Source organism: Corapipo altera, unplaced genomic scaffold, assembly GCF_003945725.1.
Source record: "Corapipo altera isolate COAL_440 unplaced genomic scaffold, ASM394572v1 52b, whole genome shotgun sequence".
In the NCBI taxonomy this organism is placed as follows: domain Eukaryota; kingdom Metazoa; phylum Chordata; class Aves; order Passeriformes; family Pipridae; genus Corapipo; species Corapipo altera.
The window spans coordinates 791,807-812,872 of NW_020884922.1; the positions used below are offsets into that span (position 1 = coordinate 791,807).

At 37.9% G+C, this 21,066-nt stretch overlaps 1 protein-coding gene across 2 annotated transcripts in view; it reads left to right on the forward strand.

Moving 5' to 3' along the window:
• CPQ (carboxypeptidase Q) overlaps nucleotides 1–21,066 on the forward strand; it is a 152,431-nt gene that overhangs the window by 47,328 nt on the left and 84,037 nt on the right. For both annotated transcript variants that reach the window (XM_027656947.1, XM_027656948.1), the window contains exon 4: nucleotides 8,728–8,935. In XM_027656947.1, coding sequence (XP_027512748.1) covers nucleotides 8,728–8,935 — 208 coding nt within the window. The remainder of the gene's footprint in view (nucleotides 1–8,727; nucleotides 8,936–21,066) is intronic.

Here is a 21,066-nt window from a genome sequence, read left to right on the forward strand (position 1 = left end):
GTTGACTGTAGAGGATCTGGATTTTGAGTTCAATTCAGTAATAACTCACCATGAGACAGTTGAAACCACTGGAAAGAGCATGAAAGAGATGGAATTAGTTTGACAGCTGAAGATAATTTAGCCAGTGTACATTAGCTTGTAGAACACAGTTCTGCTTCTAAAAATTATATGATGCATTTCTTTCTAAGTAGGTATAGTTTTTCAACAGATTTTCTATTTACATTATTTGTTAAGTTGTATACATGGTCTCAGTGTTAACATCCATCATTCACAATCAGCAAGATAATTTTCCTGCACAGTGTTCTTCAGGGGGGGAAATAACTCCTAGCTAGCATTTGAACACTGGGGAGAAAATTCCCACTTGTTATTCTGTTACCGTCTTGCAGTGTTGCACTAAGTGTATTGAGCCCTAAGGCTGTGGGGTGTGCATCACTCCATGAATGCAGGTGACTCACTGCAGGCCTCTCCTCATGGAGAGGCTGCCTGAGCAGATGAGTGAGACCCTGGATAGATGGGTGAGGAGGAAGTGGGGAAGCCCATGGTCACCCTAACAGTCCTCTTCTCCTGGAGCTACCAGAGCTGAGCTTGGAGAGTTCTGGCATTCTCATGGCTGTCACTTTTCAGATAGTTTGGAATCTCATTGTGTCCCTAAATTCATATCACCTCAACCACCACAATTCATTAGATCTGACTGGCTGTGTGCTTGTATCTGTTGTTTAAAGTCCAAAATCACTTATGCATTTTGATTTATGTACAGACTACAAAAGTCATTGTCATTATTCTACACTCTAACAAAAGCCTCCAGCCTGCAACCTTTTTTCCAGCAACATTTTCCTGAGCAACATGGATCAACTGATGAAAATGAGTGAAAATTGTATTGCTTCAGAGAGTCCCTTTTCCAGCACAGACTCCTAGGCACTATTAGATATTAAAGAAATCCTTAAAATGTAAGAGTGGCATTGAGAATAATTTTCTCCCTCCCCTTCTGCAAATGATGAAGGAATCAGTGTATCGCCAAGATTAAATCAGAAGAGCACAAACGGTCAAACATTAAGGAAAATAATATGACTATACAGTATGTGTTGAAGATCACAACAAACTTGATATCAAAACCAAAACACTGAGAAAGTGTTGCATTTTGTCAGCAATTTCTCTTTTCTTTTTGAGGAAGGAAAATGACTTAAATTCTAAAGACTCAACTACTTCCTCAGAAAACCCCCACATTAATTTCCTAATAAAAACTGCTCTGTACTGGATGTTCTTCCTGCATGCTCCCAAAAAAACATGTAGCATGAGAAGATTCCCAGAACTTACTCAATCATTCTCTCAAACATGGTTTGCACTGGAAAGATTTTTTTTTTCAGCCTGACACTCTTCGTTTCCCAGTCACAACACTAATTGCCAGGAAAGGAGCTGTTCAGAGGAAAGACACACCTATTGGGACATTTTTTATTTCATCTGATGTAGATTATGAAGCTTTTGGGACAATCTGCCACAGTCAACAGTCAACAAATACAGCTGGGGAAAGAACACTCACACTTGGCATGACATTTTACTGTGCTCAATGTTTAGTCCTAGTTTACAGGAGTTGTAATACTATAATAAGCTTTAAAAATATATTCTGTTCCTAAAAAGAACTTTTCTGTTTACAATGGATGTTAAGATCAAGAATGAAAAATTCCAGGTGTCTCTGTAACTTTGGAGTGACAGGCAAGACTTGCCTGAATTTTGAAAATAAAAGCATACCGTTTATTGGAGAACAAGTTTATCAAATAAGTGTAATATTCTATTAGATAGTTTTCTTATCACTTAGGCATTTACATTGCATTTTGCATGCACAAGTGTCATTGTATAATCTGTGAACTAGATAACAGGTAAATACAATGATCAGATGATGTTAAAACAGTCCCTTTCATGTGACACTACTAAAATCTCTCAGTAGAGGGGAAAAATGAGTGGTGCCCCCGTCTCTTATTATTTTTACTAACATATTTTTTATTCTCTTTTTTACTTGAATAGCAGAGGTATTTGTTAACAGAACAGCAAAAAAGTGTTTAATATTCTATAGAAGTTAGATCTATGGGAGCAAAAGAAGCATTTATGTAGTGAAAATGTTTTAGAGTTTCGATTTTCTTCAGAAAATATAGGAGCTCATCCAGACAGATGTCTTGTACTGGGTTTTGTTTTGCTCATGGCTTGATATTGAGTCCAGTCAGGCCCTTCGCTCTTTCTTCTCATATCCAGTTGGGTTTTAAAGCCTTTTCCCACTCCACCCTCTCCTGCGCCCCCTTCTATTGAGGTTAATGCCACAGATTTTCAGTGGAAACAGTGCTATACTCACACACAAATAAAAGATGACTAGATTTCCCTGTTTCCTCTCATCTGTTTTGCTTCTGTGATTTAATTCTATGCTATCTAAACTGATAACAACTATCTTATTCTACTGTAGTTTTTTACTTTTAAAAACTCTCCCCTTTTATCCATTCGCATAGTTGCCTTTGATACTAAGATACTGTTGTGTTCTGCTGTCTTCAGAGACATGCTTCCCCTGTCACTCCCATTCCTACCTTACGTGTTTTTTCTAGACTGCCTTTGTGTTTCCTGTTGATGCTCAAGTCTTCCTTTTTACACTTTGAAAATGTGTCTCCATGAGGCTTTGCTTGCATCGCTCCGACCTATTGAAGGGGAAAAGTATTTCTAAATTCATTTAAGATAGGTTTGTAGTTCAGTTTTTTTAAGGAGGTCAGTGTCCAAAGAGCATACTGCTCTGAATGGTGTGTGGAGTGGAGAAGGAAGGTGAAAAACACCATCCACACACTCTTCTCTGAGTTTGAGGCTTTCTCCTGCCTCCTTTCAGACCTTGCTCCCTTTTACTTACCTCTGTGGTCAGTTGATTAAAAGGGAGAAGTTTTTTTACTGGTGGTAAGACCAGTATCCTCCATTCCTACCGTTTTCCTTCAGCTCACTGGATGTTGACTGCATGTTATCCTTTACCATGACCATGTTTTGAAAGGAGGAGGAACCTCCCTGTATTGTCCCATGATATATTAAATTCAGTGTCAGAGGAGACTCATGTTTCTGGTGACTTAATGTATATACCTCTGTGTGTGAGATCTTGACCTTCTCTTCTACTTCCTGTCTGCAATGAATCAGAGACTTGGAAGCACCGATATGGTGATTGATCCTACCTTGAAAGCTCTGATGCCTCTTCACACCTTTTTATGCCTGATAATTTTAATGTAACAATTGATTATCAATAATAAAAAACATCATTAAATGGAGGAAGTAGGAAGGCCAGGTCAGTATTCTAAACAGCTAGCTGTTACTTAGTTTAGTTTTGTATTGCTAGCCCTGTGATGCATCTTTGATTCGCTGCTTTCCAAATAAAGAGAATGGAGGGGTTTGTTGTTTTGGTTTTTGATTTTTTTGTTTGTTTGTTTGGATTTATTTATATCCTTCCTGTAGGTATAAAATACAACATCTGTTCTCAGTGAGGTTTTTTTAAGTTTTTCTTGTGTGCTAACTAGTCTCTGGTGATAGAGGGGTGTCAGTGAAGACATAAATAAGGCTCCGACTCAAGTCTAGGAAGCCAGGAGTTCAACAAGAAAATAAAAAAAAAGCCCATGAAGCCAGAAGCCTTGCAGCTGCTGGCAATTAGGATTGTCATTGGTGTTCCCTTCAGGAGCCCTCTGCTAACATATCTGTGGTAGCATGCAGCAGGCAGCTGCATTCTCACAAGGCAGGGATGTAAATACAGGAAGACAGAGCTTGGTGGTTCATACTGAGCAGAAGGAGGCCAAACAGGTGTATGAATTAAATAGTTCCCTCAAGATGTTGTCAGCTGCTGGAGAGTCATCCTCGTGTCTGTAAGATTCAACAAGTTTCTTTTTCAGTTGGAGAGCAGATGATGCAAACTTCCATTTCCTAGAGATCCTTGGAAAGCTTTGTGCAGACTTTTCTACTTTCCCAGCAGTTGGATAGTCCTGGGGTGGAATTCATTCAAATTTCTTCATTTGATCATTTTACCATTCACAGTTGTTTTCTGCTTCTTGTTTGAAAACCCATATGTAATTCATGCTATTTTAAAAAAATTCTGCACTTACCATAGAATTCCCTTGGTGCTCGTGGTACTGAATATTATAATGGAATACAAACATATACGTGTTAGTTGCATTCTGTAACCTAGGACATATGTAATCATGGCAAAGCTACTATGCTTGCTTGGTAAAGCCTAAATTTAATGGTTGCCTAGTACTGATTAAATGCAGTTTTCTGAATATTAATTTAAATGGAGTCCATGTGGTAACAGAGTAATCTTGTGCCCTTTTTCAAAGGGAATTTTCCTTGGTAATGCTGGTAGTTTCTGGAGCCTCTCTTACACTTCACTAAACTTGTGCAGATGCTACATCAATTAAAGATTGGTACAAAGCAATCTGGAAGAGACTGTATGGCTAGATTCCAAATATTCTAACTTTGGTACCATACTGCTTTATTATTAATTCCATATGTGTATTGTATTTTTACTCCTTAGCTTCTTAAAATGTTCTGTGCATATTCCTATTTGGTTTCAAATTTAACAGTCTTGTTATCATTTCAACTTACTGTAAACCAGCAAATCAAATCCTAAAAAGACAATATAAGAAGCAAATGAAGCAAGAGAATCTTGGGACAAATGATGACAGAAGCACAAAATTAGGCTGAATTTATTTCTTTTATATTTTGCCAAGTGGCTGTAAATAGGGAATAGTCTTGATTTTATTTTGTATAGACCTAATTCTTCTGAAAAGATTAACAATACTTTTGACATTTGACTAATTGCAATTACAGTTCGGCCTCTCTACAGATAATGGTGAGCATACACAGTTTGAGTGCACACAAGGACAAGTTTTGTTTTGTAAGGACTTTATGGTGCTGGAAAAAGGGATTTACTTGACTAGAGTTCAGGCCTTGCCATGCTGCTTCTGATGCAGAGAAAGTTACAAAAGCGAGGCACTCGAATAACTACTCTCCATAGCTGAGCACGAAAGCCAAATGTATAGTTTCCCTTCTGTTTTGCCACAGTATGTTTCTTCACTCACTTTGAAGTGTAAAGCTTTGTATGTGGGGGGATTTTTTTGTGATATGTAGAATATATAAGTATAAAAACAAAAGCAAAGTATGAGGAGGATGTGAGGCTATTACGGAGAGTTAAGGCTGTGATCCTGCTATGGCTACAGCTAGTGATTAATATAGTCATGGTTTCATTCATGAATGTATTTTATGATTTAAGTCAATAGTAACAAACTAACTGATCTAATATGAACTCTTAGTTTACATGTGGTTCGTACAGTGAATATTGCATGGGTCCTGTAGAAAATAGGTGGTCAGATATGTCATTAGAGTCTTGCAATGTGTTTTGAGTGAGTAAACTAAAGACACTTAGATAACATTCATTTTGTATTTTCAAACCCTAGATTGCTTTTTGAGGTTGATGTGAAGAATGGTGCATTGGGTGTGTGTGCATACACGTTATGGCTGAAGTAGATCTTTGTAAGCTTTTGTATAATCAAGTTTTGGTTGTTTTTTTTTTCTTTTAGATATGTTAGATTTCTTGTAATGTCATGCTTACTTCTCTCTTTAGGAGATTGCCATCTTCGCCTGAGGCTTCAATTTGAGATATATTTTCCATCACAGTATCCAGTTTAGCTTGAAGCACTAGTTCTTACACAGATTATTTTTCCCTGGGCATTTTAGCTTATCTTAGAGATAAGGGTTGGAAGTGCAGGAACAAAGTAAAGAAGCATGCAAGGTCAGCTACCACAGTAATAAGACTTAGAACTGACCTGACACCAGCAAGACATCTTTTCATTCACATTTTTTAGTTTCTCCACATTTGATTGTTTTACTCAGAAGAGAAACTGTCTCGATTTTTTTATTCTTCCTTTACACTTGCCTGTAGGATGGAAACCTCATCTGTTCCTTACTAGTCATTTGACATGCACTTCTAACAGAGAAAATGCTTTTTTTCTTTTTTTTGGAGCCTTTCTTCTGCTATGCTATTCATACCATGATATTTCTCTTAAATCCTTTCTGAGATGTGAAATCTAGGGGATTATCAAAAGCAAAATTCATCCACTTTATTTATCTGAATCTTGTCAGCTGTTGAACAAGAATGTCAGGACCAAATGACAATGAAGGTGCACCTTGCTTGCCTGTAGGTACCAATGTTGTAAAGTTGAATGCTGATTTCAAGTAAGGGTTGCTTTGTGATCTCTCTGGCTGGTTTTATGTGATGCTTTGCTTTTCTTTTCAAGGGGTAGGGAATGGTTAATGTAAGAGATTTTTTTTTCAAGTAAAATCCTTTTTCTTTAGAAATAATATTCAAAAAGTCATGTTTATTCAGACTCAATGGAAAATACCTTCCTCGCCCCCAGTACAAAAATTCTTTCTCCTGGACTACATCCTCTTTGCCCTATTTTGAGCCAAACTCAGGAATGCTTCTCTCCATCTGTTACACACAGAGTCTGCAAGTAATTTCTATTTTATTTAGTTAATTCTTGCTCAGGTCTTGCCATATGGTCAGTAGCCTTTCCAGTTCTTGGTTATGTCTGCATAAAAGGCCCTTAATTTGCTTTACTTTTTTTTTTTTATTTAATGTACTCTTTGGTGCTTTATTAAGCAATTTATTATGTAGATGTTATACTTAATACATGGCATATTTTGCATGTATGTAAACTTTAATCAGGTGCTTCCCGGGATTCTTAGTGTCTTCCACAAATGTTTTCTATGTGAGTTTATCTTGTAGCATTAGGAATATACAGTACTGTGTTATTGTTTTGTACCTTTGTACTGGTAATGCTTAGGGTCCATTTCCCTTTTTGTAGCAATCATTTGGACAGTCATCCATTCCCTTCAGGTCCTGGTATCTGCCTGCCTGTGCCAATATATATTAATTTTGGTAGTTGGGTTGACCTTTGTAAGCTTGGCAAAATAGTAGTTTGAACATAAAAATGGCACTACCAGGTGACTTACAGGTTTATTTTTTGACTAGCTGGGTAGATTTTGTACCTGCAAGTGTTCATTCATCTGGGGTGTGTAAGCACGTGTGAATCTCAGCAGGTTGTCAGAAGCTTTATTCACAGTTGTGGTGGAACGTTGGGATTGAGCATCTGAAAGAAATGTAGTTGCTGCTTATATTGGAGAAACAAATACAGTTTTAGGGACTTCTTTTGTTGAGCATCTGGGAAATAACAAGGACAGTGAAATCAGTGATAAAACTTGAATTACTGCAATTCAGTGTGCACACCACGTTAGTACTAGGACATAATCTTACCAGAAGACACAGGTGAATGGATTCATTTAAAAAGAGCAGAAAAGAAAGAGTTGCTGCTCAGTTGCTGAACGTAGGGGTTTTTTTGAACATTAATACATGAAATTGTAATCTTTTTTTTTTTTCCCAGCGTGTTGTTTATTTTACATTGTTTGGAAAGTCTCCTGGTTAACATGCTGGGCATATCCTCAAACACTCAAAGAAATATTAAACATATGCAGCAAATTATCACAGTTTAAAAGTAGGGATGAGGATTGCCTTCTTTTTTTTTTTCCTACAAGGACAAAGGAAAAGGAAAGAAAAAGAAAAAAGAAGATCTGAACTTATAAGTCTACATAAGTTTATCCCACTCAGGGAGGATTATGTGGCACAAGACATTCTGAGTACCAGGGTAACTGTTATTCCAGAGGTGAGCTATGGGTCACCCAACCTGCAAAGCTGATGGAAGAAGCACTGGCCTTTGTATGAGGTTCAGCTGTAAACAACTGGGAGCAATAATCTCCTGAGCTGTTGCCACCTATAAACAGATCTATTTATACTCTACAGCAGCTCCTCTAAGACCTCTGTAACTGTTTTTTAGTATTTTCTTGTCAAATAAATATTTATACATATCTACTCTGTGGGTTATATTATTGATTATATTATTGCTGAGAAGGATTTATTCTTCTAAACAAATAGAACTGAATAATCTGTCCCATTTTACCTAATCTATAACTTTACAAAGTAGATTTCTCTCTTCCTCCTCACCACATCTCCTCCAGAAATTAGGTGGAGTTTTTTTCCAGTCTGGAAGACCTAAAAATAACCCAAATTTGGGGGGGGTTTTTGGTGGTTTTTTTGTTTGTTTGGGGTTTTTTTTGTTTAAATGTAAAAAAAAAAAAAGTCTGTTACTTAAAGAAGGCTCATAGGTGAGGATTTTCACGTTGTACATTATTCTGACCACCTGGCTCTGGGTGGCCCTGCTTGAGCAGAGGGGTTGGACCAGATGACCTCCAGAGGTCTCTGCCAACCTGAACTGTTCTACAGTTCTGTTATATAGTATATGGAAAATAGCATTGAAATGTAGTAGTGAATTTTCATTTCATTACTTGTCACAGGGGAAAAAAAGAATGTGCTTCTTGTAAACTGTTCACTTACAGACTTTTCATTGCTCTTCGTCCTGATAAAGCTGCGAAGAAAGTGTGGTATCAGAGCATGTCAAAGCATGACAATGACCTAAATAGAGCTGACACAGAATAGATTTCCAGACATATATAATAGTAACAGCCAGATATTCTGATTAGTGTAAAAGCACTTGATATATTTTATCAAAAGGTTTATTAAAAATAGTAAATATACCTTTTTGAGAGTCTGCTGGGGATAGTTGTGAATTACAGAGCTAAGTTGTTAACCCTGTGTTTTTATTTTTCTTTTAATAGCCCACATACGGGGGGGCAGAGTTACCAGCCTGATGTACCCCAAATCCCCACTGCTTGCATCTCCGTGGAAGATGCTGAAATGATGTCACGAATGTCTTTCCGGGGCACTAAGATTGTTGTGCACCTGAAGATGGGAGCTAAGACCTATCCAGACTCTCCATCTTTTAACACCGTGGCAGAGATAGTTGGAAGCAAGTACCCAGAGCAGGTGAGTGAGACTGTACAAAAAGAAACTTATTTTTTCTTTAAAAATACGAAAAAAACAAACCCAAAGAACGACCCTTTCTAAGAAATCACTACAACGAGTAACTTTTATCCACCTGCTCTTCTACATTTCGGGCATCTCAGCTTCTCAGTCTTTTTCAGGTGACGGGTTTTGTTGCTACATTGAGCAGGTGTTGTATGTGTGTTTGGAGGAATAAACCATCTGCACCGAAAAGTATCCACCAATTCTGTTTGAACAGTAGTTAATCCTACATTGTTGGTTTCCATTTATAAGACTTTTCTTCTCGCTTTCTCTTTTCTTCCAGATTCTTAGCTAAAAATCATACAACCTAAATTCATGGTCTTGAAGGATTTGTGCCTGGTATGAGGTCTTCTATGTCAGCTTCCAGCCTGGAATGACTTTTCTGGCAATATAGTTTATTGTGAAAATGCTGCTGTAACCTCAGTTACAGCAGCACTAGAAATTTCCACTAGAGTACCTACTTATCCACAATTTTTTTTAAAACATTTTAGTTTTATAGCTTCAATGGAATTACTATCTCTTACCTTTAAACCAGGCATAGCTCTTGAAAGGTTTTATCTTTTAGGAGATGGTAGTTCTGTAGCTCTGGCTTGTGGTGTCTAGAGATCCTCAGTGTTAGCATGAATGTACAGTTTCAGAAGCTTGAGCAGGGAAAAAGCAATTACCCCCATAGTTGATTGGTTTGCATCCCACCACCTGCGAGTCTAGCTTCATGAAACACGTATTTACCAAGCTAAATGCTCCAGCTTCTAAATTACAGTGCAGTTAATTTAATTTTGTCATCTGCATTTTTAACCATGTTTCTAACCAGTTGATTGGCTGTCTTTCCTGAATTATGTTTTGTGTATTCCAAAATTTGACATTTCAGTTCAGGTTATAAAGTATTCAGATGTAGACTTCAAAGATATGTTAAGGTGCTTGCCTGTACTTGATTTTCTCTTTGCTGTCCTGTTCTGTTTCTTTAAGTAATGGAGTGGATTGGGATCTCTTTGCTTCTTCCATCTAGAAGCTAATCTTTTTGAAACACTGAGTAAAGGCTTATTTACAAGCCCCCTGCTGATGTTAATGGAAGTGGTAGTGGACACACTTTCAAAATGTAACCAAGAAACAGGAAAATAAAACAAGTGAATGTTTACGTTTTTTAGTACTCAGTTCCTCTTGGAGCTTCAATGGATGCTTCACACCGCTCATTCCACTGCGTTACTCTAGTAAGAATAGGAACCATGTAGCTATTTAGGCAATAAAATACACCACAGACCCAAACTCTTACAATGCCTTTTATGCCGAAGTGTTTCAAAATGCAGTACAAATCCAGGGGAACAGAAAGGTGACATTTCCACGGGCCAGATTTCAGTTTAAGTTTTAAACTGAAACAAAAGCAAATCTGGATCTCTGAACTCTGGGTGAGAAATCGGCAGTGGATGGTATTGCTCTTACAAAGGTCTAAAGCAAAACAGTTTGAAATTAGGTTGAAGCCTGTGAAACATAACTGGTCAGAGGTATTGCCACAAATTATAGCTTAAAATCCTGGAACTTAATTGAAAATGCGGGTCGCTGTAGGACACTGAAGAAGTCTGGTGAAAAGTGATTCAGTTTGAGATGTAACTGCACATTTAGATGTGCTTGTGTTCATCTATATGTTGACCAGAATTTAATATACTGCTTGATTTATAAATAATTCATTAACTTCTCCCATGAGATTTTAGCATATTTAATAAAAATAATCACCATGAACTGAAATAATATTTGTCTAACATTTTTATCTGTAACAAGCAATGTTGAATATTATTACTCAAATCCTTTGGAGGAGAAAGCAATTGTTTTTTCTTCCCTGTTTAAGAGGTTTTTGGAGGGTTCTTTTTTGGTTTTGTTCCTTTTTTCTTTATTTGACCACTTTTGTAGCATTTTTAGTTCAGTTTGTCCTTTTTCAATCATTTTTCCAGTGTTTTATGTGGATTCTTGCATTTAGCAATTGGGGTGGTTGTGGGGGGGTAAGGAAAACAGAAAAAAAATAATTGACATATTTCTGATATATTTTCCCAAAGATTTGCTGTATTTTAGACTTAGTGTTCTGAAAGTCATTGCTGCTGCAAGAAATGTTTGATATCACCAAAATTGCTACTCAGAATTGTCAAACCTGCACTCCTTATTTTAGGCACCGATGCTTAACTTCAACACATTTACGTTTCTGAATAACTTAAAGCAGTAAAAGAAATGTGATTACTGCTTTGTGAAGCATCAAGCTCTCAGGGATGCATTCATCTTCAGAGGCGATGATGTGACATGAGTGCAGATGTCCTGTTGCTTTTTGAGGCAGCTCTGTACCGAATGCACAAATACTTTTGAAAAATTAACCCACTGATACCTCAGGTTTCCCTTCTGCTTTCTGCTTTCTGTTTGGCCAGCCAGTAGGCAGTAAGCAAATGCTTCAACTAAGAAAATTGTGCGGTGAAACCTACTGCAAATTGCAACTTGGCAGTGTCACGTTTTCAGATGGTGTAGAAAGCTTCTGAACAGAAAAAGGAAATGGATTTTGTCATGCTATCAGTGTCTCACTAGTGTCTCTTTTCTGTTCATTGTTTTGTTATTACTTCTGAGTTAGGAAAGGGCTGCTCTCCCCAGACAAGACCCTTGCTAATGTCAGAGCAGGCATGACTGTGCATGTTTTGAGCACAGACATCCACCATCCTCATCAGTCTTGAGGTCCTCAGTTAGTGGCTTCTGAGGCACGATTACCTGTAGGTGCCCAAAGGAGGTGAGCCTGTGCCTATAAGATAATGAATTCAACATCAGCCATCTACCCTACAGCCAGGCAGAGAGGGACCTGGGAGTTTGGATTGACAGAAAGCTGGACATGAGCCAGCAGTGTACCCAGGTGGCCAAGAAGGCCAACGGTATCCTGGCCTGGATCAGGAACAGTGTGGCCAGCAGGACCAGGGAAGTGATTCTTCCCCTGTACTCAGCGCTGGTGAGGCCACACCTGGAGTGCTGTGTCCAGATCTGGGCCTCTCAGTTCAAGAAGGATATTGAGGTGCTGGAGCAGGTGCAGAGAAGAGCAACAAGGCGGGTGAAGGGACTGGAGCACAAGTCCTATGAGGAGAGGCTGAGAGAGCTGGGATTGTTTACCTTGGAGAAGAGGAGGCTCAGGGGAGACCTCATCACTCTCTCCAACTCCCTGAAAGGAGGTTGTAGCCAGGTGGAGGTTGGTCTATTTTTCCAGGCAGCTGTCAGTAAGACAAGAGGGCGTGGTCTTAAGCTCTGGCAGGGGAGGTTTAGGTTAGATATGAGGAAGAAATTCTTTGCAGAGAGGGTAATCAGGCGTTGGAAAGGTCTGTCCAGGGAAGTGGTGGATTCTCCATCCCTGGAGGTTTTCAAGGTAAGACTGGTGCCACCACTCAGTGCCATGGTCTAGTAACCACAGCGGTGTTGGATCAACGGTTGGATTTGATGATCTCGGAGGTCCTTTCCAACCCAGCTGATTCTATGATTCTATGATTTCTTCCTATAAACAGATGGGAAGCAGTGGGATCAAACATGGGATCAAACTTGAGGCCCTTGCAGCCTTTCTGCACTTGGGATCCCATTCTCACAGTGCTTAGGACAGCAACAAGACTAGAAAACCTGTGGTTGTTGGACTTAACGTATTTAAGCTTGTATGACTACTGATAGTTGAGCCAAAGAGTTTGTGAAATGAGAAAAGTATGGTGGCAGAACTTGCTGAGGTTCAGGCTATTGCAGGCTAGAGACCTTTGCAGAGCATTCCTGGCTTTTGTCTTGGAGGAGTATTTGAAGCACGCTATTGCACCTAGGACCATGCTGTTAGCATCTTCTTGTACTCTATTGTGCATTGGTGAGATGTTTTATTTAAACTGTGTAAGTTGACACTGGAGACTGACTGAGAAATTCACAAGTTAACTAATGTGGTTTTCATTTGAAATTCAGGCAGAGCTGGCAGTAAAACATGTTTGTCTTCTCATTTCAATACAGATGTAACATGATTGGTCCTAAAGTGCAGCAGCAACTGTTCCTAACTCTGGGGAAATGTTATAAATAGCAGCTGTTTGTTGTTAATCTAGCTTCAATGTACCTAATGTGCCAAACATGGAACCACAAAATACTTAAGTGAAAAGGTATCAAAGTGGATAAAGATATAACTCTTCTATATAATCCTGACTTTCAGTGTCTTTCCATGCTGTGTATTTCTTGGTGTGCAGTGCTGTTTTACTTATCCTACAGTTACTAAGTGATAAAAAACTGTTTCCTAAGTGCCCTACGAAGTACATCAATTGAATGGTTGCTCTTTATTCTGTGATCTAGCATAAATACTTTAGAGCAGAAAGAGATGAGCTCATAAGTGGCTTTTTCAGAATCCTGAAGAGCTGTTCCAGGAATTCACTCTACAAAACTCTTTGCCTCCTGTTTTTATGGAATGCCATATATACAGTATGTACCATTTGAAAAGTGACTCTCTTGAACACCACAAGCATGAAATACCATTGAGGAATGTACTGTAGCCAGAGCCAAGTTTGGACAGCCCTTTGAAAGTATGAGTCCTAGGGATGACCTGAGAAACAGAGATGCAAAGGTAGTAGTTTGTGAAGGTCTTTACCAACCTGTGATCGATGTAACAGAATCTGTTCTGCAGAGGAAATAGCTGCTTATTTACTTCTTCATTCTTCTTCCTTTCCCTGTTTCAAAGATCAGCCCTCTCTCAGATTTTGTGATACTGGGAAAAGATCCAGGGAGCAAGAGAACATAAAAATTTTCCAGGCTCCTGAACCCGTTAGGCACTCATGCACATAACTGAAGAAATAATTTGTAGACCAGAAAAGCCCATCCCAACCCCAGGAAAAAAAAAAAAAGACAAACACAAAACAACCAGACTTTTCTGAAGATGTGTTATACTCAGTACAATGTTGTTTTATGGCCTGGCATCAGTTCTACATATGTTAACAAAATGTCTATCCATTAGCTCTTTGATGTGGCTTCCAGACATCCCTATGCTCTAAGTAAATCATGCATACAATAGAGCTTTGAGGAGAAATGTTTTAAGAGCTTGATGCCATCACGTTATGGCTCCATTATCACATTTTCTCCATGTGGATTGTTTTGCTATTCATTCCAATATGTTGAAGGGTTTCTAAGTGCAATCTGTGAGCCTCTCTCCTGGGACTGTAAGCTGATGCCTGTTGCTGCTAGAATTTAAGTGTATTTGAAAGAATTAGGAGATTGTTAGAGAGTTTTGGTTTTGAGAGTTTTGAGAATGCCAGCCTATTACTTCATGACAGATAGGGAAGGAGAAGTAGAAAGAGAAATGGTGAAAAAGAAACAAGAGAAAGGGTGAAGGAGGAACACTGGCATTGTTAGGAAATGTATTTCCTTTAACGTATTTGTGTCTATGTTTGCTGAAATAAGTACTACCTTCTGGATGTGTTTGTTTTATTAGTAACAGGATTTTGTGCTATTAATTGGCAGGATTGTCTTTTATCCTATGCCTTCTGGGAGTGGCAATATTGCTGTCATTTGTTCTTAAAAAGAGGTCTTGGCATGATGAAAACAGTCAGTAAGAAACTGATATGAAGGAAAATTTCTCTTTGTATCTTGATAATTTTATTTTTTTTTTAAATTTATTTATTTAATTATTTATTTAAACTACCAGAGGGCCTACCAAATTTTAAGACTAAAGTCCATGCTAGATTTTGTGGTGTAAAGCTTGGCAAATATTTTAAAACTTGATTTGCCTGCTTAAAACCTAAGAGCTGACTGAAAACATTTAATTCTGGTAGGGAGAACTTGGCCGTAGTTTGGCTTCTGACAATTGACTGTTGCACCCTAATTCAGTCATGTGTTTTGGACACTTTGGTATCTGGGTATGCAATAGCTACAACTTAAAAGTTATTTGTACATATGGGGTTGAGGTTGTTAAGGGGCAACATTTGAAAACACTTAGTACTACTTAGAGGTGTGTGTCTGAAATATTGGTAGAACAAGTGAATGTGTACATATGGAAGAAAGATCCAAAACAACTTAGATATTTTCAAAAATTTTTTTCCTGATGTGATTTTTCTGGAAGGAATCAGTTCGGTTTCACCAGTATCGTGTGACCTTTGTGAAGTTCAGATATTTTCAAAATGACTAAACCACATCTATAAATGGGCAGGTGAGAGTGGGGAGGGGGTCAGGTGGTACCAGTCTCTACTGATCTTGGAGACACCTGAAGCTGCTGTGTGTCTCAGCATGGTGATGCCAGAGGAGAACCAAGGGATATGCTCTACTAGATGTGGGCAAGCCAGCAACTCTTTGAAAGGGTTCTCCTCTTGCCAGCTGAGGACACAGTTGCTGTCATTACATATGAACCATTGCAATATGAGGGAAAAATGTATTAGCTTTAGTTACCACCAATGCCTGGTCTCCAGAGGGAGCAGTACCTTTGACTCAGTTCACTGGCATGCAGCTGGTGATGTCCTACGTTACTGCAGCACTAGGGTGACAACGTCAAGGGATGAGGAAATCGAGGTGGCCTTCCTCACTAGAGTAAAGTGGGGTTTGGAAGAACTGAGTGATGCTGTCACCCTGTTATACATATTCCATTTCTATTCTCCTGATGTTCAGACAGTGGGTTTTCTGCATTTCACCTGAGCTTGGGCATAGATATCGCCACATACATGACAGCTGGCTGCCCTCTCCAACCCCTTTCTTTTTTTGAATCTAGGCTGGTGTCTGCCCAAAGCTACTTGCTGGACCTTTGCTCTCTCTGTGCGCTACTCTTCAGAGTGTTTGGTTAGGTTTTAAATCCTCTGGATCCTAAACTGCAACCAACTAAACTGTGAGACTAGAAATTAAAAGGCAGCATTTAGAGTGCTTGTTCTGTTGGCTAGCAAATTCTTCAGAGCATGCAGTTTTGTAGTCCTTTTGATGGTATGACTATAAACGGATACACTATAATGTTTTTTCTTTCCACCCATTCCTTTGTCTCAACTCCCACACAACAGCTTAAAGAATTACTGTGGAGTTGTATTTCAGTAATAATTTACAAATACACATAGGATTTAAAAAATGATTATAAAAGCTTTTTCTCTTCACATTGAAAATGTTATCTTCTAAAATTACACTGCATCTTTCTTGCATTCTGATATGCAAAAGTATCTAAGGAGTAGTCATCGGTTTGGCCGATGATACTTGTCTGCGGCATGAAGTAAGAAACACCACAGTATTGAGGAGGAAGGAGAAAAGAAACTATATTTTACTTATCATTATGAATAAGTAGGTACCAGAAACACTAGTGCCAAGTGTCAAGGATTAGTCTAAAAACAACTATTCACTACAGAGATAGTCAAATACCTGTTGTTATATGTTTGTATTTGTTAGGTGCAGACTGTATGCTTAACTTAGTGCAACAGAAGGAGGACTACCAAGATAGTTCTTGTCTTTTGATGAATACTGTGCTAAAAAAATGCATATTTTCTATGCAAATTTAATGGAAAACCGTGGAGGTCAAAAACTAAGTGATCCCAGGTTGGGGATAGAAGCTGGAATATTTATTGAACACACGACACACAATATAAGGATCTTGGAGGCAGGACATGTTAATGAAGAGGACAGGTTATGCTAACTGGGGGACGGATTATGCTAACTAAAGGATTACACAATTCTCTATTGCAATTACACAGCATCATTAATATTTTCCCGTAGCGAGGAACACATGGCGTGGAGAGAATGAAAGGGTTTCTACATTGTCTGACAACATCACCACAAAGTCTTTTCATATCTTGCTGAAGGAGGCAGGACAATCAAACAGAGCTAAATATTAACAAGTCTTGTAATGAGGCTCCTCAGAGTAAGGAGTTTCTCCCAGCTCCTGCTGTCCATGGTCTGCTACATAATCCTATCAGTTCCTTTTCTGCTGGTAGCTGAGTTTCGGATCCCAACAGAAAACTGCTTGTCTAAGAGCGTGTGGGTTGGATGTAGAGGGATGTTCAACACAGATTCATAGATTCCCACACACAGGACCAATGTGGAGGAAGATCTGATAGTAAGATTTTAGATAGTGGACAGAGGTAATAAGGTTAATGAAGTGAAAGAGAAATGGTAAAAGGAGTGAAATGTAAAATTGTCAGGTTGGGACTGAGCTGAAAGGGGGAAAGAACTTGGTCTGCTTAATCACACTGAGATACTGACAGGGGAGGTGTTACTCTAAGAAATGCGTGATTGCAGCAACTGAGAGAGATGGTTGCTCAAGGGTGTAGCAGAGTTCGTAGTTTTGGTGGGCAGAGAGACCATGAAACACGAAACCAACTTCAGAATTGTGGTTAGACTTGTAGAATTTTATGCATTACTTTGCTGCTTTGTGAGAACTGGGAATGGGGAGAGATGGTGAAAACAATAAGCTGACCACAGTTGGTGTGGTCTTTAAGAAAATTACTCTCCAGACCTTGCTTTACTAACAAAGTACATGCTTAAAAATGTGGATATAATTTGTCCTTTTTTTTTTTAAGTACTGTTTTTATATAGTTTATACAATGTCATTGTCTAGAAGGAGTTGCCCAGGCTTCTGAGACATTAAAGGCCTTGAACTTTGCTACTCTAGCTTCATTGTAAATGTAGTTGCAATGATGCAAAAGTATTTATTATCATTTGGCAAAGAAAAATACGCTGTAAAACACATAATACCAGTAAAATATGTCCAAAATGATTGTTAATAAAATGTTAAAGGTCTTGTGAGGCTGGTAGTCATAAATCTTAATTACATTAAAGAACAAGTTTTGTTCATACGAGTTTTTCATTTATTATCAGTACTTATACCAACAATATGTCATGATGTAATATGTAAGTTATCTAAAATTTCATTGTGCACAAATATAATTTTAATTCATTGTAATAGGTAAGTGGAATTTTGGACAAAATCCTGATTTACATGGTTGACTCTTTTCAATAGTATTTGTCACAAATGTAAGCTGATTTATGTGTTTAGCACTGAGATCCCATTTCTTCTTTACCAAAGCTGCAAAGGAAAAAAAAGGACATGTTAGAGGGTCTTTAACAGAAAATGTATTTTGTACTACAGGTTCTGTAGATTTGCTTCTTTATACATGCTGAAAAGCATGTTCCTCGCAGTCTGCATTTGCTTTTCACTTTAGTTTTTATTCTGTCATTTATCCCATAGACTGTTTTACAAATTTGAACAAAAATAAACTAAAATGTGTATTCTTCTGATAGTTACGTAATTGCTTGACATCTGATTTCTATCACAGTGTTTGAATTTACAACCATCATTGTGAAATATTAGTCTCAAGAACAGTGTATAAATTACTGGTATAAATTACTGGTATAAATTACTGAGAAAAAATGCCCTGGTGTTCCATTTCATTTAATCAGACATTATTAGATAGAGGGTGAATGGAATAATATCATGATGTAAGATGAAATAGTCTGTAAACCATATTGCTTTATAAATTGCATAAAATCAGTGGGGTTTTTTTCATTGAGTGCATATAAGCAAATAGAAGTAGAATTCTCCCTGTATTTTAAATATTTTCACTCACCAGGGAAGGATATTAATGCTGTGTCAGTACTTCTGTAATTCTGGGCTTTATTTTTTTAATTGTGTACCTGGAGTAATGATCACTGTGCTTAGTTTTTACTTTCAGTAATGTCAACTGGACAAAGATTTTTCTCATCCTCTTCGTGTGACAAGTTTAATATCTTGCTTGTTGGAGAAGGTACTTCATGAAATAATATTCTTTCACTGTAATGGAATTCATTGCTACAAGACATATGTATGTGTATATATATGTGTGTGTGTATATATATATGCGTATATATGTGTATATATATATGTATGTATATATATATAAAAGACAGTTTTAGGACACCGCCTTCTGTGGCATTCTGCTTGGCAGAGTAGAGCATATTCTACCATTCCAAATAGGAAATCTCTGTGATCCAGCTTCTTGCCAAGTGAGTGATTACTGAGATCTGAAAAGCAATGTCCTTCATCCTCTCCTTTCCCCTTTCAAATAATTAGGAAGAGGACCTGAGGTCACATGATCCTTTGTTAAGGAAAGGAAAAACCGTATCTTTAACTGTTCCTCTCTGTCTTATCTTAGAAGCCAATACTACAGCTTGTGGTCTGTTCTGTTTGTATGACTTTGTTCCTTGGCATTGTAAATCTGAAGTCTTGGATTTATGTTCTCCACTTCTGCCAGAAGTCCACTGACCTTAGTTTACATGTTAAGTGCTCCAGGGATCTGTTCACTTAGCTGGAATTAATGTTCAGATGATACTTTATTTGACTGTCTCTTAACACATTCCACAAGTTGTTCTGTGAGTCCTTCTAGAAGACTGCAGCTGTGCATATAAATAGGCTATAGTTAATAAACCTATTTATGGCAGGCCCAAGTCTGATGTTTTTTTCTCATTCATTAGAGTTTCCAACCTTCAAGTAAGTTCAACAAAATAATTGGATTTCACCCTTATCCGCTAAGTATGGTGCATTTACTTTTTCATTGATTAATTTAGCACTTTAATTTTAAATTGCCTAGGCAAATTTACATGCTGAGTTTCAGGAGAGAGATACAACTAAGTATAAGGAAATATAAATAAACTGGCTTTGATAGATTGGTTAAATTTCAACACAGTTGGTAAGGATAATATGGTAGATTACATGAAAATACATTAACTTTATATTCTTTTATCTATGGACTTTGTTATGCACACAATGTCCTGTTGAGGATCAACATAACAGCCCTCGCTGCTCCTGCAAAATACCCAGCAAGCCTTTCAGAACACTGGAGATTACTCCTCGCTATAAGTCAGCAATGGCTAAGACTCAAATTACTTCAATTTTCTTTAATCTGTAGCAGGTTTTTCTGTGAATTAAGAAGAACTTGGGGGATGTTCACAGTCATACTTCAGTGTGACCTTCTGAATCTGGTAGTGACAGGACTAGGGTGAGGGAAAGTGATTATAGGTGCTGCCAGAGTCAGAAAGATACAAGTACTAAGTACTCAGAAGAAGAAAACAGCAATTCAGAATAGTCTTGGCAAATTCATAGGAGCTGTTCATACTTATCAGGGTGAAATGTGATCTGCTTTCCTTGGGAAGCAGAAATTTAATGTTCAGTGTGCCACTGAAAAAGCGCCTCATACAAGATCCTTGCCCCTCTTCTCTGAAAGCAGTTGTGAAGTACTTAGGATTTAAGAGGCATGGTACAAATTGTCCCATGAAATTATATGCAGCTCTTCCTTAGAAGAGCTGTCCTGCCCTGTGGGAAAACATATTTTGGGCATATTCACAACTTGGGAGTTGAAGAGTCACTCTTGAAGAACCTGTTTGTACAGAGATGAGTGGAGGCATCTAGACAATCTTCCATGAGTGCAAATGCTTTCTCAAGCATCTGGTCGTTCACCATGCTGTAGTTGCTGCTGTTTGTTTCAAAAGCCTCTGCACTAAAGAGATATCTTTGTTTTCTAATTATCTATGTAGCCAATTTAAAGCTCTTCTAGTGACCTTTCAGCATAGGATTCTGTAGCATCACAAAGCACAAATGTAAGTTATTTAAGATCCAAACAGTAATATATAGTTGGGGAAATACAGAATTTGCATATCTGTCAAATTTAATCACTTGCTGTTAAATTCAATTTTGGTAAAGGGTAAAGGAATCCAAGTTTGTGTTAAAAGCACAAAGACCTTTCATTTTTGTTTTGTAATAGGAAATTTTTCCCTAATTGGGAAAGGCTGTGTATGTTTAAAGGAAAAATAACAAAAAATTCCAACCAAAGCTTCCCCTGCTTAACTGAGAATCACTTAAGGCATTTAATTAAGATGATGTCTGAAAGCCACTAAGAAGTTGAAACACGAGCAGCTAGCTTGCAGTAATTTTGGCTGTTAAAATCTAGTGACATTGAAACTGTATGAATTGCCGTAAGTACAGTTATAGTAGTTTGAACAAATCTTCTTTGTCTATAATTGCATTTTCATTTAAATGCATATCTTTTAGGAATAGATAAAGATTTCTTCTCTGAGGGTGGTACAAAAAGATACTAGCATATTTTCAATAACTTCATTTTGCTTCTCTGAGCACTTTAAAATCT